At 38.0% G+C, this 18,291-nt stretch overlaps 1 protein-coding gene across 8 annotated transcripts in view; it reads right to left on the bottom strand.

Annotated features, from left to right (window-relative positions):
• The window catches only part of LOC117501561 (cytoplasmic dynein 1 intermediate chain 1), a 126,312-nt gene that overhangs the window by 50,561 nt on the left and 57,460 nt on the right, over positions 1 to 18,291 (bottom strand). For 6 of the 8 annotated variants that reach the window (XM_034160460.1, XM_034160464.1, XM_034160462.1 and 3 more), the window contains 3 exons: positions 16,011 to 16,103; positions 11,607 to 11,778; positions 7,195 to 7,294 (listed from right to left, as the gene is read on the bottom strand). In XM_034160460.1, the coding sequence (XP_034016351.1) occupies positions 7,195 to 7,294; positions 11,607 to 11,778; positions 16,011 to 16,103 (365 nt within the window). The remainder of the gene's footprint in view (positions 1 to 7,194; positions 7,295 to 11,606; positions 11,779 to 16,010; positions 16,104 to 18,291) is intronic. The other 2 variants (XM_034160461.1, XM_034160468.1) reach the window with 1 other exon arrangement.

Below are 18,291 nucleotides of genomic sequence, written 5' to 3'. Positions count from 1 at the left end.
AAAAGTAATTAAGTGAATCATATTTAATCATATTTGGAGTCAGTCTGGTCAGTCTGCTCCATTTCGTTACATTTTACCCCCGTTTTGTTATTATCAGTCCCCTTTTCACTCTATTTTGCTTAAAAATGATTAAATAAAAGTAATTAAGTGAATCATATTTAATCATATTTGGAGTCAGTCTGGATCAGTCTGCTCCATTTCGTTACATTTTACCCCCGTTTTGTTATTATCAGTCCCCTTTTCACTCTATTTTGCTTAAAATGATTAAATAAAAGTAATTAAGTGAATCATATTTAATCATATTTGGAGTCAGTCTGGGTCAGTCTGCTACATTTCATTACATTTTACCCCCGTTTTGTTATTATCAGTCCCCTTTTCACTCCATTTTGCTTAAAAATGATTAAATAAAAGTAATTAAGTGAATCATATTTAATCATATTTGGAGTCAGTCTGGTCAGTCTGCTCCATTTCGTTACATTTTACCCCCGTTTTGTTATTATCAGTCCCCTTTTCACTCTATTTTGCTTAAAAATGATTAAATAAAAGTAATTAAGTGAATCATATTTAATCATATTTGGAGTCAGTCTGGGTCAGTCTGCTCCATTTCATTACATTTTACCCCCGTTTTGTTATTATCAGTCCCCTTTTCACTCCATTTTGCTTAAAAATGATTAAATAAAAGTAATTAATGAATCATATTTAATCATATTTGGAGTCAGTCTGGTCAGTCTGCTCCATTTCGTTACATTTTACCCCCGTTTTGTTATTATCAGTCCCCTTTTCACTCCATTTTGCTTAAAAATGATTAAATAAAAGTAATTAAGTGAATCATATTTAATCATATTTGGAGTCAGTCTGGTCAGTCTGCTCCATTTCGTTACATTTTACCCCCGTTTTGTTATTATCAGTCCCCTTTTCACTCTATTTTGCTTAAAAATGATTAAATAAAAGTAATTAAGTGAATCATATTTAATCATATTTGGAGTCAGTCTGGATCAGTCTGCTCCATTTCGTTACATTTTACCCCCGTTTTGTTATTATCAGTCCCCTTTTCACTCTATTTTGCTTAAAAATGATTAAATAAAAGTAATTAAGTGAATCATATTAATCATATTTGGAGTCAGTCTGGGTCAGTCTGCTCCATTTCGTTACATTTTACCCCCGTTTTGTTATTATCAGTCCCCTTTTCACTCCATTTTGCTTAAAAATGATTAAATAAAAGTAATTAAGTGAATCATATTTAATCATATTTGGAGTCAGTCTGGTCAGTCTGCTCCATTTCGTTACATTTTACCCCCGTTTTGTTATTATCAGTCCCCTTTTCACTCTATTTTGCTTAAAAATAATTAAATAAAAGTAATTAATGAATCATATTTAATCATATTTGGAGTCAGTCTGGGTCAGTCTGCTCCATTTCATTACATTTTACCCCCGTTTTGTTATTATCAGTCCCCTTTTCGCTCTATTTTGCTTAAAAATAATTAAATAAAAGTAATTAAGTGAATCATATTTAATCATATTTGGAGTCAGTCTGGTCAGTCTGCTCCATTTCATTACATTTTACTCCCGTTTTGTTATTATCAGTCCCCTTTTCACTCAATTTTGCTTAAAAATAATTAAATAAAAGTAATTAATGAATCAGATTTAATCATATTTGGAGTCAGTCTGGTCAGTCTGCTCCATTTCGTTACATTTTACCCCCGTTTTGTTATTATCAGTCCCCGTTTCGCTCCATTTTGCTTAAATATAATTAAATAAAAGTAATTAGTGAATCATATTTAATCATATTTGGAGTCAGTCTGGGTCAGTCTGCTACATTTCGTTACATTTTACCCCCGTTTTGTTATTATCAGTCCCCTTTTCACTCCATTTTGCTTAAATATAATTAAATAAAAGTAATTAAGTGAATCATATTTAATCATATTTGGAGTCAGTCTGGTCAGTCTGCTCCATTTCGTTACATTTTACCCCCGTTTTGTTATTATCAGTCCCCTTTTCACTCCATTTTGCTTAAAAATGATTAAATAAAAGTAATTAAGTGAATCATATTTAATCATATTTGGAGTCAGTCTGGGTCAGTCTGCTCCATTTCATTACATTTTACCCCCGTTTTGTTATTATCAGTCCCCTTTTCACTCCATTTTGCTTAAAAATGATTAAATAAAAGTAATTAAGTGAATCATATTTAATCATATTTGGAGTCAGTCTGGTCAGTCTGCTCCATTTCGTTACATTTTACCCCCGTTTTGTTATTATCAGTCCCCTTTTCACTCTATTTTGCTTAAAAATGATTAAATAAAAGTAATTAAGTGAATCATATTTAATCATATTTGGAGTCAGTCTGGGTCAGTCTGCTCCATTTCGTTACATTTTACCCCCGTTTTGTTATTATCAGTCCCCTTTTCACTCTATTTTGCTTAAAAATGATTAAATAAAAGTAATTAAGTGAATCATATTTAATCATATTTGGAGTCAGTCTGGGTCAGTCTGCTCCATTTCGTTACATTTTACCCCCGTTTTGTTATTATCAGTCCCCTTTTCACTCCATTTTGCTTAAAAATGATTAAATAAAAGTAATTAAGTGAATCATATTTAATCATATTTGGAGTCAGTCTGGTCAGTCTGCTCCATTTCGTTACATTTTACCCCCGTTTTGTTATTATCAGTCCCCTTTTCACTCCATTTTGCTTAAATATAATTAAATAAAAGTAATTAAGTGAATCATATTTAATCATATTTGGAGTCAGTCTGGTCAGTCTGCTCTATTTCGTTACATTTTACCTCCGTTTTGTTATCAGTCCCCCTTTCACTCCATTTTGCTTAAAAATAATTAAATAAAAGTAATAAATGAATCATATTTAATCATATTTGGAGTCAGTCTGGTCAGTCTGCTCCATTTCGTTACATTTTACCCCCCGTTTTGTTATTATCAGTCCCCTTTTCACTCCATTTTGCTTAAATATAATTAAATAAAAGTAATTAAGTGAATCATATTTAATCATATTTGGAGTCAGTCTGGTAAGTCTGCTCTATTTCGTTACATTTTACCTCCGTTTTGTTATTATCAGTCCCCTTTTCACTCCATTTTGCTTAAAAATAATTAAATAAAAGTAATAAATGAATCATATTTAATCATATTTGGAGTCAGTCTGGTCAGTCTGCTCCATTTCGTTACATTTTACCCCCGTTTTGTTATTATCAGTCCCCTTTTCACTCCATTTTGCTTAAAAATAATTAAAGTAATTAATGAATCATATTTAATCATATTTGGAGTCAGTCTGGTCAGTCTGCTCCATTTCGTTACATTTTACCCCCGTTTTGTTATTATCAGTCCCCTTTTCACTCTATTTTGCTTAAAAATGATTAAATAAAAGTAATTAAGTGAATCATATTTAATCATATTTGGAGTCAGTCTGGGTCAGTCTGCTCCATTTTGTTACATTTTACCCCCGTTTTGTTATTATCAGTCCCCTTTTCACTCCATTTTGCTTAAAAATAATTAAATAAAAGTAATTAAGTGAATCATATTTAATCATATTTGGAGTCAGTCTGGTCAGTCTGCTCCATTTTGTTACATTTTACCCCCGTTTTGTTATTATCAGTCCCCTTTTCACTCTATTTTGCTTAAAAATGATTAAATAAAAGTAATTAAGTGAATCATATTTAATCATATTTGGAGTCAGTCTGGGTCAGTCTGCTCCATTTCATTACATTTTACCCCCGTTTTGTTATTATCAGTCCGCTTTTCACTCCATTTTGCTTAAAAATGATTAAATAAAAGTAATTAAGTGAATCATATTTAATCATATTTGGAGTCAGTCTGGTCAGTCTGCTCCATTTCGTTACATTTTACCCCCGTTTTGTTATTATCAGTCCCCTTTTCACTCTATTTTGCTTAAAAATGATTAAATAAAAGTAATTAAGTGAATCATATTTAATCATATTTGGAGTCAGTCTGGGTCAGTCTGCTCCATTTCATTACATTTTACCCCCGTTTTGTTATTATCAGTCCCCTTTTCACTCCATTTTGCTTAAAAATGATTAAATAAAAGTAATTAAGTGAATCATATTTAATCATATTTGGAGTCAGTCTGGTCAGTCTGCTCCATTTCGTTACATTTTACCCCCGTTTTGTTATTATCAGTCCCCTTTTCACTCTATTTTGCTTAAAAATGATTAAATAAAAGTAATTAAGTGAATCATATTTAATCATATTTGGAGTCAGTCTGGATCAGTCTGCTCCATTTCGTTACATTTTACCCCCGTTTTGTTATTATCAGTCCCCTTTTCACTCTATTTTGCTTAAAAATGATTAAATAAAAGTAATTAAGTGAATCATATTTAATCATATTTGGAGTCAGTCTGGGTCAGTCTGCTCCATTTCGTTACATTTTACCCCCGTTTTGTTATTATCAGTCCCCTTTTCACTCCATTTTGCTTAAAAATGATTAAATAAAAGTAATTAAGTGAATCATATTTAATCATATTTGGAGTCAGTCTGGTCAGTCTGCTCCATTTCGTTACATTTTACCCCCGTTTTGTTATTATCAGTCCCCTTTTCACTCTATTTTGCTTAAAAATGATTAAATAAAAGTAATTAAGTGAATCATATTTAATCATATTTGGAGTCAGTCTAGTCAGTCTGCTCCATTTCGTTACATTTTACCCCCGTTTTGTTATTATCAGTCCCCTTTTCACTCCATTTTGCTTAAAAATAATTAAATAAAAGTAATTAAGTGAATCATATTTAATCATATTTGGAGTCAGTCTGGTCAGTCTGCTCCATTTCGTTACATTTTACCCCCGTTTTGTTATTATCAGTCCCCTTTTCGCTCTATTTTGCTTAAAAATAATTAAATAAAAGTAATTAATGAATCATATTTAATCATATTTGGAGTCAGTCTGGGTCAGTCTGCTCCATTTCATTACATTTTACCCCCGTTTTGTTATTATCAGTCCCCTTTTCGCTCTATTTTGCTTAAAATAATTAAATAAAAGTAATTAAGTGAATCATATTTAATCATATTTGGAGTCAGTCTGGTCAGTCTGCTCCATTTCATTACATTTTACTCCCGTTTTGTTATTATCAGTCCCCTTTTCACTCAATTTTGCTTAAAAATAATTAAATAAAAGTAATTAATGAATCAGATTTAATCATATTTGGAGTCAGTCTGGTCAGTCTGCTCCATTTCGTTACATTTTACCCCCGTTTTGTTATTAACAGTCCCCGTTTCACTCCATTTTGCTTAAATATAATTAAATAAAAGTAATTAGTGAATCATATTTAATCATATTTGGAGTCAGTCTGGGTCAGTCTGCTACATTTCGTTACATTTTACCCCCGTTTTGTTATTATCAGTCCCCTTTTCACTCCATTTTGCTTAAATATAATTAAATAAAAGTAATTAAGTGAATCATATTTAATCATATTTGGAGTCAGTCTGGTCAGTCTGCTCCATTTCGTTACATTTTACCCCCGTTTTGTTATTATCAGTCCCCTTTTCACTCCATTTTGCTTAAAAATGATTAAATAAAAGTAATTAAGTGAATCATATTTAATCATATTTGGAGTCAGTCTGGGTCAGTCTGCTCCATTTCATTACATTTTACCCCCGTTTTGTTATTATCAGTCCCCTTTTCACTCCATTTTGCTTAAAAATGATTAAATAAAGTAATTAAGTGAATCATATTTAATCATATTTGGAGTCAGTCTGGTCAGTCTGCTCCATTTCGTTACATTTTACCCCCGTTTTGTTATTATCAGTCCCCTTTTCACTCTATTTTGCTTAAAAATGATTAAATAAAAGTAATTAAGTGAATCATATTTAATCATATTTGGAGTCAGTCTGGGTCAGTCTGCTCCATTTCGTTACATTTTACCCCCGTTTTGTTATTATCAGTCCCCTTTTCACTCTATTTTGCTTAAAAATGATTAAATAAAAGTAATTAAGTGAATCATATTTAATCATATTTGGAGTCAGTCTGGGTCAGTCTGCTCCATTTCATTACATTTTACCCCCGTTTTGTTATTATCAGTCCCCTTTTCACTCCATTTTGCTTAAAAATGATTAAATAAAAGTAATTAAGTGAATCATATTTAATCATATTTGGAGTCAGTCTGGTCAGTCTGCTCCATTTCGTTACATTTTACCCACGTTTTGTTATTATCAGTCCCCTTTTCACTCCATTTTGCTTAAAAATGATTAAATAAAAGTAATTAAGTGAATCATATTTAATCATATTTGGAGTCAGTCTGGTCAGTCTGCTCCATTTCGTTACATTTTACCCCCGTTTTGTTATTATCAGTCCCCTTTTCACTCCATTTTGCTTAAAAATGATTAAATAAAAGTAATTAAGTGAATCATATTTAATCATATTTGGAGTCAGTCTGGTCAGTCTGCTCTATTTCGTTACATTTTACCTCCGTTTTGTTATCAGTCCCCCTTTCACTCCATTTTGCTTAAAAATAATTAAATAAAAGTAATAAATGAATCATATTTAATCATATTTGGAGTCAGTCTGGTCAGTCTGCTCCATTTCGTTACATTTTACCCCCGTTTTGTTATTATCAGTCCCCTTTTCACTCCATTTTGCTTAAAAATGATTAAATAAAAGTAATTAAGTGAATCATATTTAATCATATTTGGAGTCAGTCTGGTCAGTCTGCTCTATTTCGTTACATTTTACCTCCGTTTTGTTATTATCAGTCCCCTTTTCACTCCATTTTGCTTAAAAATAATTAAATAAAAGTAATAAATGAATCATATTTAATCATATTTGGAGTCAGCCTGGGTCAGTCTGCTCCATTTCATTACATTTTACCCCCGTTTTGTTATTATCAGTCCCCTTTTCACTCCATTTTGCTTAAAAATAATTAAATGAAAGTAATAAACCCAAGGCGGTTCCATGGAAGAGGTTGTCATCCAGAACCCAAGGCGGTTCCATGTTGTTATGGATGCAGTGAAGTGTGGCACCAGCGTGTATGCGCCCAGATCTGACTTCTTGTATTTGACAAACTTGACATTTGAAGATGTGTCACAAATCATAAATCATGACACCATGTGCATGAAATTAAACCAGACTCCCCGTTTTGTAGCACTAAGGTTTAATTTTGCAAAATAAACCCTCCAAACACTGGCCCATGGCTGTAACTGTCATAATTCAAAGTTGCACATGAAAGGCTGTGGACCTCACCTGGGGGGACCAGTCGAGGCAGGTGATAACACGATGCTTCGACCAGTGTTCATCATAGAAGAGCCGACTGAAGGACAGACTGGAGCCGCCCGTCAAATCTCTGGAATTAGACAGTCAGAGGAAGGGGTCAAAGGTTACTTCATGATAAAACCTAAACAAAATTTAGCTCTGTTGCAACTTTGACACAGGTACCTGCCAGACCTTAAAAAAAACAACCCCACCAAATAGGGAAGGTGTAATTACTGAAGAGCTCCTTTCCGTCGGGGTAATTTGAGTGTGTGTTGTACTGTACGTGCCACGTTATCTGTAGAGGAAGAGAAACTTTTCCCACTACGCAACACTTTAGTGAGTCCTAAAATTAGAAACACCGTGACATGCATCAGAAATATACAGTGGGGGAAATAAGTATTTGATCCCCTAGTAAAACAGGGCTTAACCTGCAAAATTGTCAGTGGATCATATATACAACCCCTGGCAAAAATTATGGAATCACCGGCCTCGGAGGATGTTCATTCAGTTGTTTAATTTTGTAGAAAAAAAGCAGATCACAGACATGACACAAAACTAAAGTCATTTCAAATGGCAACTTTCTGGCTTTAAGAAACACTATAAGAAATCAAGAAAAAAAGATTGTGGCAGTCAGTAACGGTTACTTTTTTAGACCAAGCAGAGGAAAAAAATATGGACTCACTCAATTCTGAGGAATAAATTATGGAATCACCCTGTAAATTTTCATCCCCAAAACTAACACCTGCATCAAATCACATCTGCTTGTTAGTCTGCATCTAAAAAGGAGTGATCACACCTTGGAGAGCTGTTGCACCAAGTGGACTGACATGAATCATGGCTCCAACACGAGAGATGTCAGTTGAAACAAAGGAGAGGATTATCAAACTCTTAAAAGAGAGTAAATCATCACGCAATGTTGCAAAAGATGTTGGTTGTTCACAGTCAGCTGTGTCTAAACTCTGGACCAAATACAAACAACATGGGAAGGTTGTTAAAGGCAAACATACTGGTAGACCAAGGAAGACATCAAAGCGTCAAGACAGAAAACTTAAAGCAATATGTCTCAAAAATCGAAAATGCACAACAAAACAAATGAGGAACGAATGGGAGGAAACTGGAGTCAACGTCTGTGACCGAACTGTAAGAAACCGCCTAAAGGAAATGGGATTTACATACAGAAAAGCTAAATGAAAGCCATCATTAAAACCTAAACAGAAAAAAACAAGGTTACAATGGGCTAAAGAAAAACAATCGTGGACTGTGGATGACTGGATGAAAGTCATATTCAGTGATGAATCTCGAATCTGCATTGGGCAAGGTGATGATGCTGGAACTTTTGTTTGGTGCCTTTCCAATGAGATTTATAAAGATGACTGCCTGAAGAGAACATGTAAATTTCCACAGTCATTGATGATATGGGGCTGCATGTCAGGTAAAGGCACTGAGGAGATGGCTGTCATTACATCATCAATAAATGCACAAGTTTATGTTGATATTTTGGACACTTTTCTGATGTTTAAGGATGATGAAATCATTTTTCAAGAAGATAATGCATCTTGCCATAGAGCAAAAACTGTGAAAACATTCCTTGCAAAAAGACACAGGGTCAATTTCATGACATAGGGTTAATGTCAACGAGCAGATGTGATTTGATGCAGGTGTTAGTTTTGGGGATGGAAATTTACAGGGTGATTCCATAATTTATTCCTCAGAATTGAGTGAGTCCATATTTTTTTCCTCTGCTTGGTCTAAAAAAGTAACCGTTACTGACTGCCACAATCTTTTTTTCTTGATTTCTTATAGTGTTTCTTAAAGCCAGAAAGTTGCCATTTGAAATGACTTTAGTTTTGTGTCATGTCTGTGATCTGCTTTTTTTCTACAAAATTAAACAACAGAATGAACATCCTCTGAGGCCGATGATTCCATAATTTTTGCCAGGGGTTGTATATATATGTGTGTATATACAGTCCTGGTCAACATTATTAGCATCTATGAATTTTACAAAAGTAATTTAATATGTTAGCAATTGAACCAGTTTTATAGAATCACAACTTTTCTAAAACAGCCATTCGCAAACTTAATAACACTGGGACCACCTCAGAAATCTGAAAATCTTCTTTGGCCCACCCAAACCTTGAATCACAATTTGGGTGGATACGTGAGACAAAGATAAATTATTTCCATTATTATCACATTGGCTCAAATATAAAACAACATATTAATCACAGACTAAGCTTTTACATATTATACAACCATAAGTGGCACCACAGAGAGAAATATCACGGTCTTTGATACAATTTTCACTTATTATGCAGAATGGTATGTGGCTGCATTTTAACATCACAATTATTTGACTAAACTTTGCGAGATAGGCCCACGATTGCTACAAGACAACAGTAGGGATTCATACATGGGCTATACAACTTCTAATATGGCCTTGAGTGACTTTGATGGCCATAACCAAGGTCGCTCAAGCTTTAATCCATTCTAGAGAGGGAACTTTGCGAGACAGGCCCATGATTACTACAACACAACAGTAGAAAGTCATATATGGGCTTATAATATGCAACTTCTAATATGACCTTGAGTGACCTTGATGGCCATAACCAAGGTCGCTCAACCTTTAATCCATTCTAGTGACTAAACTTTGCGAGATAGACCCATGATTACTAAAGACAACAGTAGGAATTCATATATGAGCTTATAATATGCAACTTCTCATATGACTTTGAGTGACCTTGATGGCCATAACCAAGGTCGCTCAACCTTTAATCCATTCTAGTGACTAAAGTTTACGAGATAGACCCATGATTACTAACAAGACAACGGTAGGAATTCATATATGGGTTTATAATATGCAACTTCTAATATGACCTTGAGTGACCTTGATGACCATAACCAAGGTTGCGCAAGCTTTAATCCATTCTCATGACTAAACTTTGCAAGACAGACCCATGATTACTGCAAGGCAACGGCAGGAAGTCATATATGGGTTTATAATATGCAACTTCTAATATGACCTTGAGTGATCTTGATGGCCATAACCAAGGTTGCTCAAGCTTTAATCCATTTTAGTGATTGAACTTTGCGAGACAGGCCCATGATTACTACAAGACAACAGTAGGAAGTCATATATGGGCTTATAATATGCAACTTCTAATATGACTTTGAGTGACCTTGATGGCCATAACCAAGGTCGCTCAACCTTTAATCCATTCTAGTGATTAAACTTTGCGAGATAGACCCATGATTACTAAAGACAACAGTAGGAATTCATATATGAGCTTATAATATGCAACTTCTAATATGACTTTGAGTGACCATGATGGCCATAACCAAGGTCGCTCAACCTTTAATCCATTCTAGTGACTAAAGTTTACGAGATAGACCCATGATTACTACAAGACAACGGTAGGAAGTCATATATGGGTTTATAATATGCAACTTCTAATATGACCTTGAGTGACCTTGATGGCCATAACCAAGGTCGCTCAAGCTTTAATCCATTTTAGTGATTGAACTTTGCGAGACAGGCCCATGATTACAACAAGACAACTGTAGGAATTCATATATGGATTTATAATATACAAATTCTAATATGACCTTGAGTGACCTTGAACATATTCACCATCAGACATAGGTTGATGTAATGCAGCAGAATATATTTTCCCCACTGATACAGTATCCCTTTGGCAGCGGGCTTTGCACTCGCTAGAGTGTCGCTATCTAATCCAAGTTTTAGTTTCTAAATCAACTTAATCATAATGATAATCAACAGATTAATTGAAAAAGAAATAAATAATTGCAGGCATCCTCAAGACCCCAGCAAACTTGAACTTATCCACTTTTTGCACTATGTGATGATGGTGGTTTAAAAAAGGATGTATGTTGCATTTTAAAAAAAGCATAGTTTTGGAAAAGAAGAGATGTGACATTAAGCACATGGTCGTGGTCCGTTTTAGACATGATCTACATTTGACCACAGGCCTGATGCTTTTCTGTGGTTTCAGTGGTCCAAGCTGAAGTGAGTCGGCACAAGCAGCATTCTTCCGTAATAGCAGAGGAGGATACGAAAACAGCTTTGCACTTATGACTCTTAGAACTCCAACCGACAGTTTGATAACCTCTTTCATTTGAAGCCAGCCTTTCAAATAGACAAGACAATGGTCCATCCGACACGACAGTTGTCACTTCAGAAGAGGTTTTAACCCTCGGAGTGTGACATCACCGGGAAGACATCCACTTGGAAGAACAAAGATGCTCTCAGGGCCTTGGAGTGACAAAGCGTGCATGACTCAGACAAAGCGCATTTCTTAGTTGGAGGCAAACAAGTAAATATTCACATGTGCTCTCACATCCAGTTACAGACCTTTTCTTCCCCCCCAACTCTACTTTCTGCTCACCCCTCTTTGTCCTCAAGATCTCGGCCGCTGTAGTCAAAGAAGATGTCACCGTCTTCGGCCAGGGCTCGTTCCATGACCCGGATGCTGCAGTCGAAAAAACTCTGGAACTCAGTGGAGTGCAGGATCTGCTGTCTCTCCTCCTCAGTCAGCTCCCGTAGCACAGGAAAAGAACCTGTTTGGCCAAAACCCAGATAAACCACATCCAGTGTATTAGTGTACCAGCATCTATGTATCAGCACCATTAACAGTGTAATCGTTATTATTTATTCAGTGTTGGTGTTGATGAGTTAGATTTTCTGATCTTTCATGAACATACACACATGCGAGATTTTTGAAAACATTCAAAATCTGGTAAATGGGTCTACAAGCAGCAGTGGCCTTGGTGACCACCAGGCATAGGCTTTGGAAATGACAGAAACTGAAAAACAAACTATTTTCAAGATACATGCAATGTCAAGCACACCTGCTCGTAATTCCCATCAACCATTCAGCAGAAGACAGTGGACGTTAAGTAGCAGCCATGTCTACAGAACATTACATTAGCAAAACAAAGTTGCTTTCGGGGAGGGGGACGTGTTCCGGGTTGCACACTCTTCAGTGCTTGCATGGATGGGATGTTGGGTACGGCTGTCAAAAGCAGTGGCTTAGACACCCATGTTGGCAAGAAAAGGTTTTCAAATCATCACTTTGCAGACGATGCTGTGATCTTTGCTGAATCAATGGACACCTTGACTGCAGCATCTGAGAAGACAAGTGAGGAATCTGAGTATCTGGGTTTGCGACTGTCCTGGATCAAGACAAAGATCTAGGGTTTCAGTGACCTCCTGGGTTTGATTATGAGGTTTATCTGTATGCAGTGAAGGTGTCAAATTTGTGGTGTCAAAAAGGTGTCAAAAAACTTATCTTGACAGTGGCTTTTGCGTCTTTGGGTCCTTGACCTTTGAAATTGAGAGATGCCTGGGAAGAGCTTATGGAGTTGTGAGGTCACTGGACAGTTGTGTTTGGTGATGCCGACATGGATCACAACAAGTTGCTGGACATCACAACTGGACTATACACAAGTACTGTGTGTGCTGTATGGTGTGGAAGTAGAATCTCTGACTTGTTCTGAATTAATTCTGGCATTGATGTGTTCTGGCTAGTGACCTGTTCAATATTTGAATGAACTGGGTGGTGGCCAGGGTTGTGTAGAACAGTGGCTGGGGTGCCAAAAAAGGCAACGGTTGGTGCGATCTTTGTGGACTCAGTTCTCTGACTGCAGCACCTGAGAACCTGAGTGACAAGTTGGACTGTGGCAGTTGGTGATTGTCTTGATCAAAACTAAGGTCTAGGCTTTCAATGACTGTCTGGACCAGACCATCAGACGTATAGCTTCATACAGGTCGAACTGTTAGAGAGAGATATTCACTTTATTGGGCAGTGACCTTCATGTCTCTGGGTGTTATGCCTTAGAGCTTACGGTGACATCAGGTTGCTGAACAGATGTGTTTGGCAATGCTGATATTTTTGAGAACTTAGGTCCAAATCTTTAGTTGTGTTGACTCCTCCCACTTGCTATCCTCAGGAAGCGAACTCACGATTGCTGGTATGGGAGGTATGGGATGTCTTAACCTGAAGGCCAAAAGGCTCTAACCCTGTAGCCAGAGAATCCTATTTGTTGTTGAGGAGTGAGGTTTGCTGCCTACTATAGCACAGCAACTTCTGCTGGCCTCCATCACAGTTGCCCAACATGGTTCCACAGACTGGAGGATGCGGCCAATAGATCAATATGAAACAAAACTTTGTCTTGCTTATATACTTTCCCACAGACCTGTCTGCCACCTGCTGAATGAAAACTAGGAGCAGGTGTGGGTGAAGAAACGTGTAGCTTCAAAGGAGCTTGTTTGGCCAGTTTCTTTTAATTTCCAATGTCTAGGTATGGTGGCCACCGAGGCCCAATATTAGACACCTCAGGATGGGCCAAGAAAAACATGGAGTACACCATGTCTTTTTGATGTCAAATTTGCATCATCGGTATTAAAACCAGAATCGCATCCAGGACATAATAAATTACAAACTGCTCCCAGTTCATCCTTTCTAATAAAAAGCCCAGAGTAAGAAGTTCATAAAGAAGGGAAAAACAAAGCTCTGTGCGCGGCCCACCTCCCTTTGAAGGTAATGGCCTCACTGCACATGTGTCCCGTTTTTGAAGTCGCTGTCCCCAAACACACGTGTGAATATTAAACTGAAGCACACACAGCGACCTTCAGCCTGCCTCTTGACTTTGATCCCCACATCCCTTTGTATTTCTTATGACTTGTCAGAAAGGATTCAGTGAATCGAGTGGCAAAGATCAAAGGCCAGACAGACCTTCTAATAGGCCAGGATGAAGAGGAGACAGATGACTGTGTTTTATGTGCGCGTACATCTGTTCTCTGTGCTTCTGAGTCACACACAGCACAGTCAGGACCGTGCGCATGTGCAGCTGAATATGAACACGTCTATCTGCGTGCATCTGATCCCGCAATGTCTCTGACGTTTCTGACACAACGTTCCTCCAGACACACACTTGCCCGTTCCTCTCCGCTTTGAAGAGTGGTCTGGAAGGGGGTGTTGGGGTCAGTTCAAGTGACAGATTTTCAATCAGTGTTGACCTCCAAATGCCACAGAGCTGATATGCTGGACCTGCCTTAACCCCTTCTGTAACCTGCCCCCACCCTTCCATCTGATACACCCACGGACAGGCAAAGGGTGTCACGAATAAGGGGCCATGTTTTGTGACAGTTTGACGAGTAACGTGAGAAGTTAAGGACAGAAGACGGGATGACGAATGAATAGTTCTGCAATTGGTGGCGGGGGGGCACAGTTCAGATAACAGTTAATTAGCCAAGCAGATTAGCTTTGCAGCTAAGATTGTAAACCATTAGCTTCAATCAATCAGTTAGCTTCCACTATTTTTTTTAAATCTTGTTCATTTCATACATTCTGCATAATGAATAAACTGTATGTTGATAGGACACTACACTGTTTAATTTAATTTGTTAATTTAACTATTTATGTCCATTTTCATCATCATCTAATCTTGACGTGCTAAACCATTAATAGAAACCTCCTTTTCGAATGCTACAACATAATCAATTTTCAGTTTTTAATTCCTTTTTTAGCCAATAGACCATGCCAAAGCCAAAATCATACAATAAAAGTTAGCAGTTAGCCGTTATCTGTAGCTTCAACTACTTTTTTAGTGGTGTAGCGTTATCACTGTTAATTTTTCGGTTACCAGATTAGTGGTTATCAGAGCTAACGTTTAGGTTAGCTGTGCCAACCCTTATTTGTCAGTAGTCATCTGATCTTGACATAGTAAACCATGAATGGAAACCTCCATTTTTATGCTACAACATAATCAAATTTCAGTTTTTAATGAGTTTTACAGACAACAGACCAAGCCAAAACCAAAATCATACAATAAACGTTAGCAATAATCCATTATCTTTAGCTTCAACTAAGTTTTTAGCAGTGTAGCGTCATCACCGTTATGTTTTCGGCTACCAGATTAGAGGTTATCAGAGCTAACTTTTAGGTTAGCTGTGCCCACCCTTGTTTGTCAGTAGTTATCTGATCTTGACATGCTAAACCATAGCACTGGTACCACAGTCTCTTATGCAAAGAGACTGGTAGCGTGTTTTTGAAAACATGGCTGTGATTGGTCCATCTGATACTTCGGCCGCTATTGGCTATCATGCCACGCTCTGTGATTGGCTGTGGCGTAACCACCGAAAATGTGAAAAACAAACCGAAATACTTAAAAAGTGAGACAAACTAGTTGCAAAATGTCGCAAATGTCGGGAGTGGGAGTTTATCTCACCCCTGTAAAACCAAAATGGAAACCAGGTATTTGCTTTGTGTGTCTGGAATTCGCACGGCAACCGAAAACATTTGGAGGTTTGAAACTTTGTAAACAAAGGCTGCAGCCAATCAGAGAGCGGCGTGTCTCAGCCAATCAGCAAAATATCAGAATCCTGACTAAAAGTCACGCGACCAAATAACCCGATACCGACTCCTTTGCATTGGCTGGAGGAGTGGAACCAACTTAGCTAAACCATTAATAGAAACCTCCATTTTTTTATGCTACAACATAATCAAATTTCAGTTTTTAATGAATTTTTCAGACAACAGACCAAGCCAAAGCCAAAATCATACAATAAAAGTTATCAATTAGCCATTATCTGTAGCTTCAACTAAGTTTTTAGCGGTGTAGCATCATCACTGTTAAGTTTTCGGCTTCCGGATTAGAGCTTATCAGAGATAACTTTTAGGTTAGCTGTGCCCATGCTTGTTTGTCAGTAGTAACTGGTGTCTAAGTCGCTGCAACCATGAACTTTTAACACAAGGAAATACCGCTGAGGTGCTTATATGATTTTGTACCTTCCCTCGATTCCTTGTCGTCTTCATCTTGTTGCTCTGACTCAAGACCCGGCTTCACCACCATCATCTCCTCATCTTCCTCTTCCTCCTCTACTAAAAGCAAGAGAGTAAAAAACAAACAGAGCCATGTTAATCAACAGCTGTTCCAATTTTGTTCGACCTCCCGCTGTGCACCGCCTCCCCCTTCAAAGCCACATAATCATTCGCAGACGTGCAGCGGTACACCTGACTAACGAACGTTTGCTTCAAACACGTTTCAGTTTCAAATGCACGCAGACATATTTGCACTGGGGCTTTTTTTCCAAAAAGCACAAAAACATGTATCATAATGACGAGCGTGTCCTGAATACTGTAATTGGAAACCAGCATCACCTCGTAGCTGAAATGTGTTCACCAGCACATTTTCACCTGGGAAGGTTGGCTGTTGTACCCTTACACGGTGCAGGTAAAATAGATGTGTAAGGTCAACCTTGTTAGATTTCATCCAGTCAGAATGACTGTAGCAATCGTCCACCAGAATGTCCTCTCAAATCGCCCCGCTTAGGCACTTAGATAAAATTGTGGAAGCTGATTGTTACAGTTATGCCATCTAGCCCAACTCCAACAAGTCCTATACAGGCTATAGGCTACACCTATGTACTGAGAGACAACTGTGTGTGCATGTGTGTGTGTGTGTGTGTGTGTGTGTATGCCCCTGTCCTGTCCAAACGGCACCTCGGAATTGGGCCAATCTTGGCACACACATAATTTGACATACAAGAAGACATAGGCTATTGACGTCCCAATGGGACTCGCTGTGTCATTCGCCAGCTGCACCAGAACCTCATCGAAGCTGCCATTTCCTGTGTCTCATACAAAGGTGAAGTCAGCTTCCTCCCTTGAGTACCAATGTGTCCATCAGATCTACCTTTCCAGTTCAGAAGGCTTCAGTTTCCTATCCATCCGTGCTTTGCCACGACCATCAACAAGGCCCAGGGACAGACTCTGAAAGGCAATGGCGTTGATCTCTCTCCGAACCTTCTTTTGTTCCATGGCATGTTCTACGTGGCAGCTTCTTGAACTGGAACCCCTTAGAATGTCTTCCTCTTTGCACCAAATGGACAGACAAGAAACACGGTGTACCACAAGGTGCTGTAAATGAGCTGTTTCTTCTTGAGGCAGCTTTATTGATGCCCTAACAGTTCTCTGGAATCTGGGACAGGTGGGAGGCGAGAGCTTTGTTGGTGAAGATGAAGTTTTCTGTGAATAAAAGGTGGGTAATTGGCTAGTAGGATATAAAAGACACTTAAATGTTTCAACAAACACAGTAGCCGTTCTATGTTAGTGTTCCTTTTATGCTAGGTGAGAAGTAAATGAGAGCCTATGACTCTCCCTAGATGGGATGCCAGTTCATTACAGGTCACTTCCCCAGTGCTGGCCAGAACCCATTTACAGCTGAGTGGACTGGGACAACACAGGTGAAACACCTTGTCGAAGAACACAGACAGGTAGTGTGATGAGGAATGGAACCCAAGTGGACATAGTTCTGTCCCAATGAGCTTCCTACACTGCGATATCTTCCATATCTGAACAGAAGTCACAATGTCGATCTTGTAGTGTTTGACCCCCCTCCCCAGACACACACTTTTTCTTTTTTATTGTCATTTCATGGTCTCCCTGGTGGCTTGGGGTCACCACAGTGTATCCTGGATACCTTCATGACACAATTTAGGTTCAACTCGAGGAAACATGCTTACAGGTTCTGGTGTTCCCAAGCTGTCTCCTGGCCAAGTACTCATCAGGATCCACCTCTAAGATCAAGAAATATTACTTGTGAGGACTTTTCAACATAAGTTGTTATACCAACTCATTGTGTTGTATTTGACAGGTGCCTCACTGGCACATCTGCTGGTTAGCACGCAGTCTGTCTGGACATCAGTCTTGTTCAATGTGCAAGCAAATTCCACACAGACAAATGCCTAGCTGTTTGCTCTTCTCTCATTTTTTTCTCACCTTTGACCCCACAGAGAGATCCACTGGTGTAACAGGGGGATTCCCTCTGCATCCTGCCCAATCAAATGCAGCAATTACCCCCCCCCCAGCTTTCCGAGACTTCTACATAGTGTCCGCAGTGTAGAGTTCACTTATGAAGGGTTACTGTCAACATAGGCACCTGCTTGTCAGCTACTGCCCCACTAACACCTCACAACCCCCCTCCCCAAACCCTCCCCAACCCCTCGGGCTGTGTGTTGGTAACCCTGACCAACCTCTCCTCCTCTTTTCTCTCGCTCCCTCCCTCCAA

This window comes from Thalassophryne amazonica, chromosome 20 (genome assembly GCF_902500255.1).
Source record: "Thalassophryne amazonica chromosome 20, fThaAma1.1, whole genome shotgun sequence".
Lineage (NCBI taxonomy): Eukaryota > Metazoa > Chordata > Actinopteri > Batrachoidiformes > Batrachoididae > Thalassophryne > Thalassophryne amazonica.
This window is presented reverse-complemented; position numbering and strand designations above follow the sequence as displayed.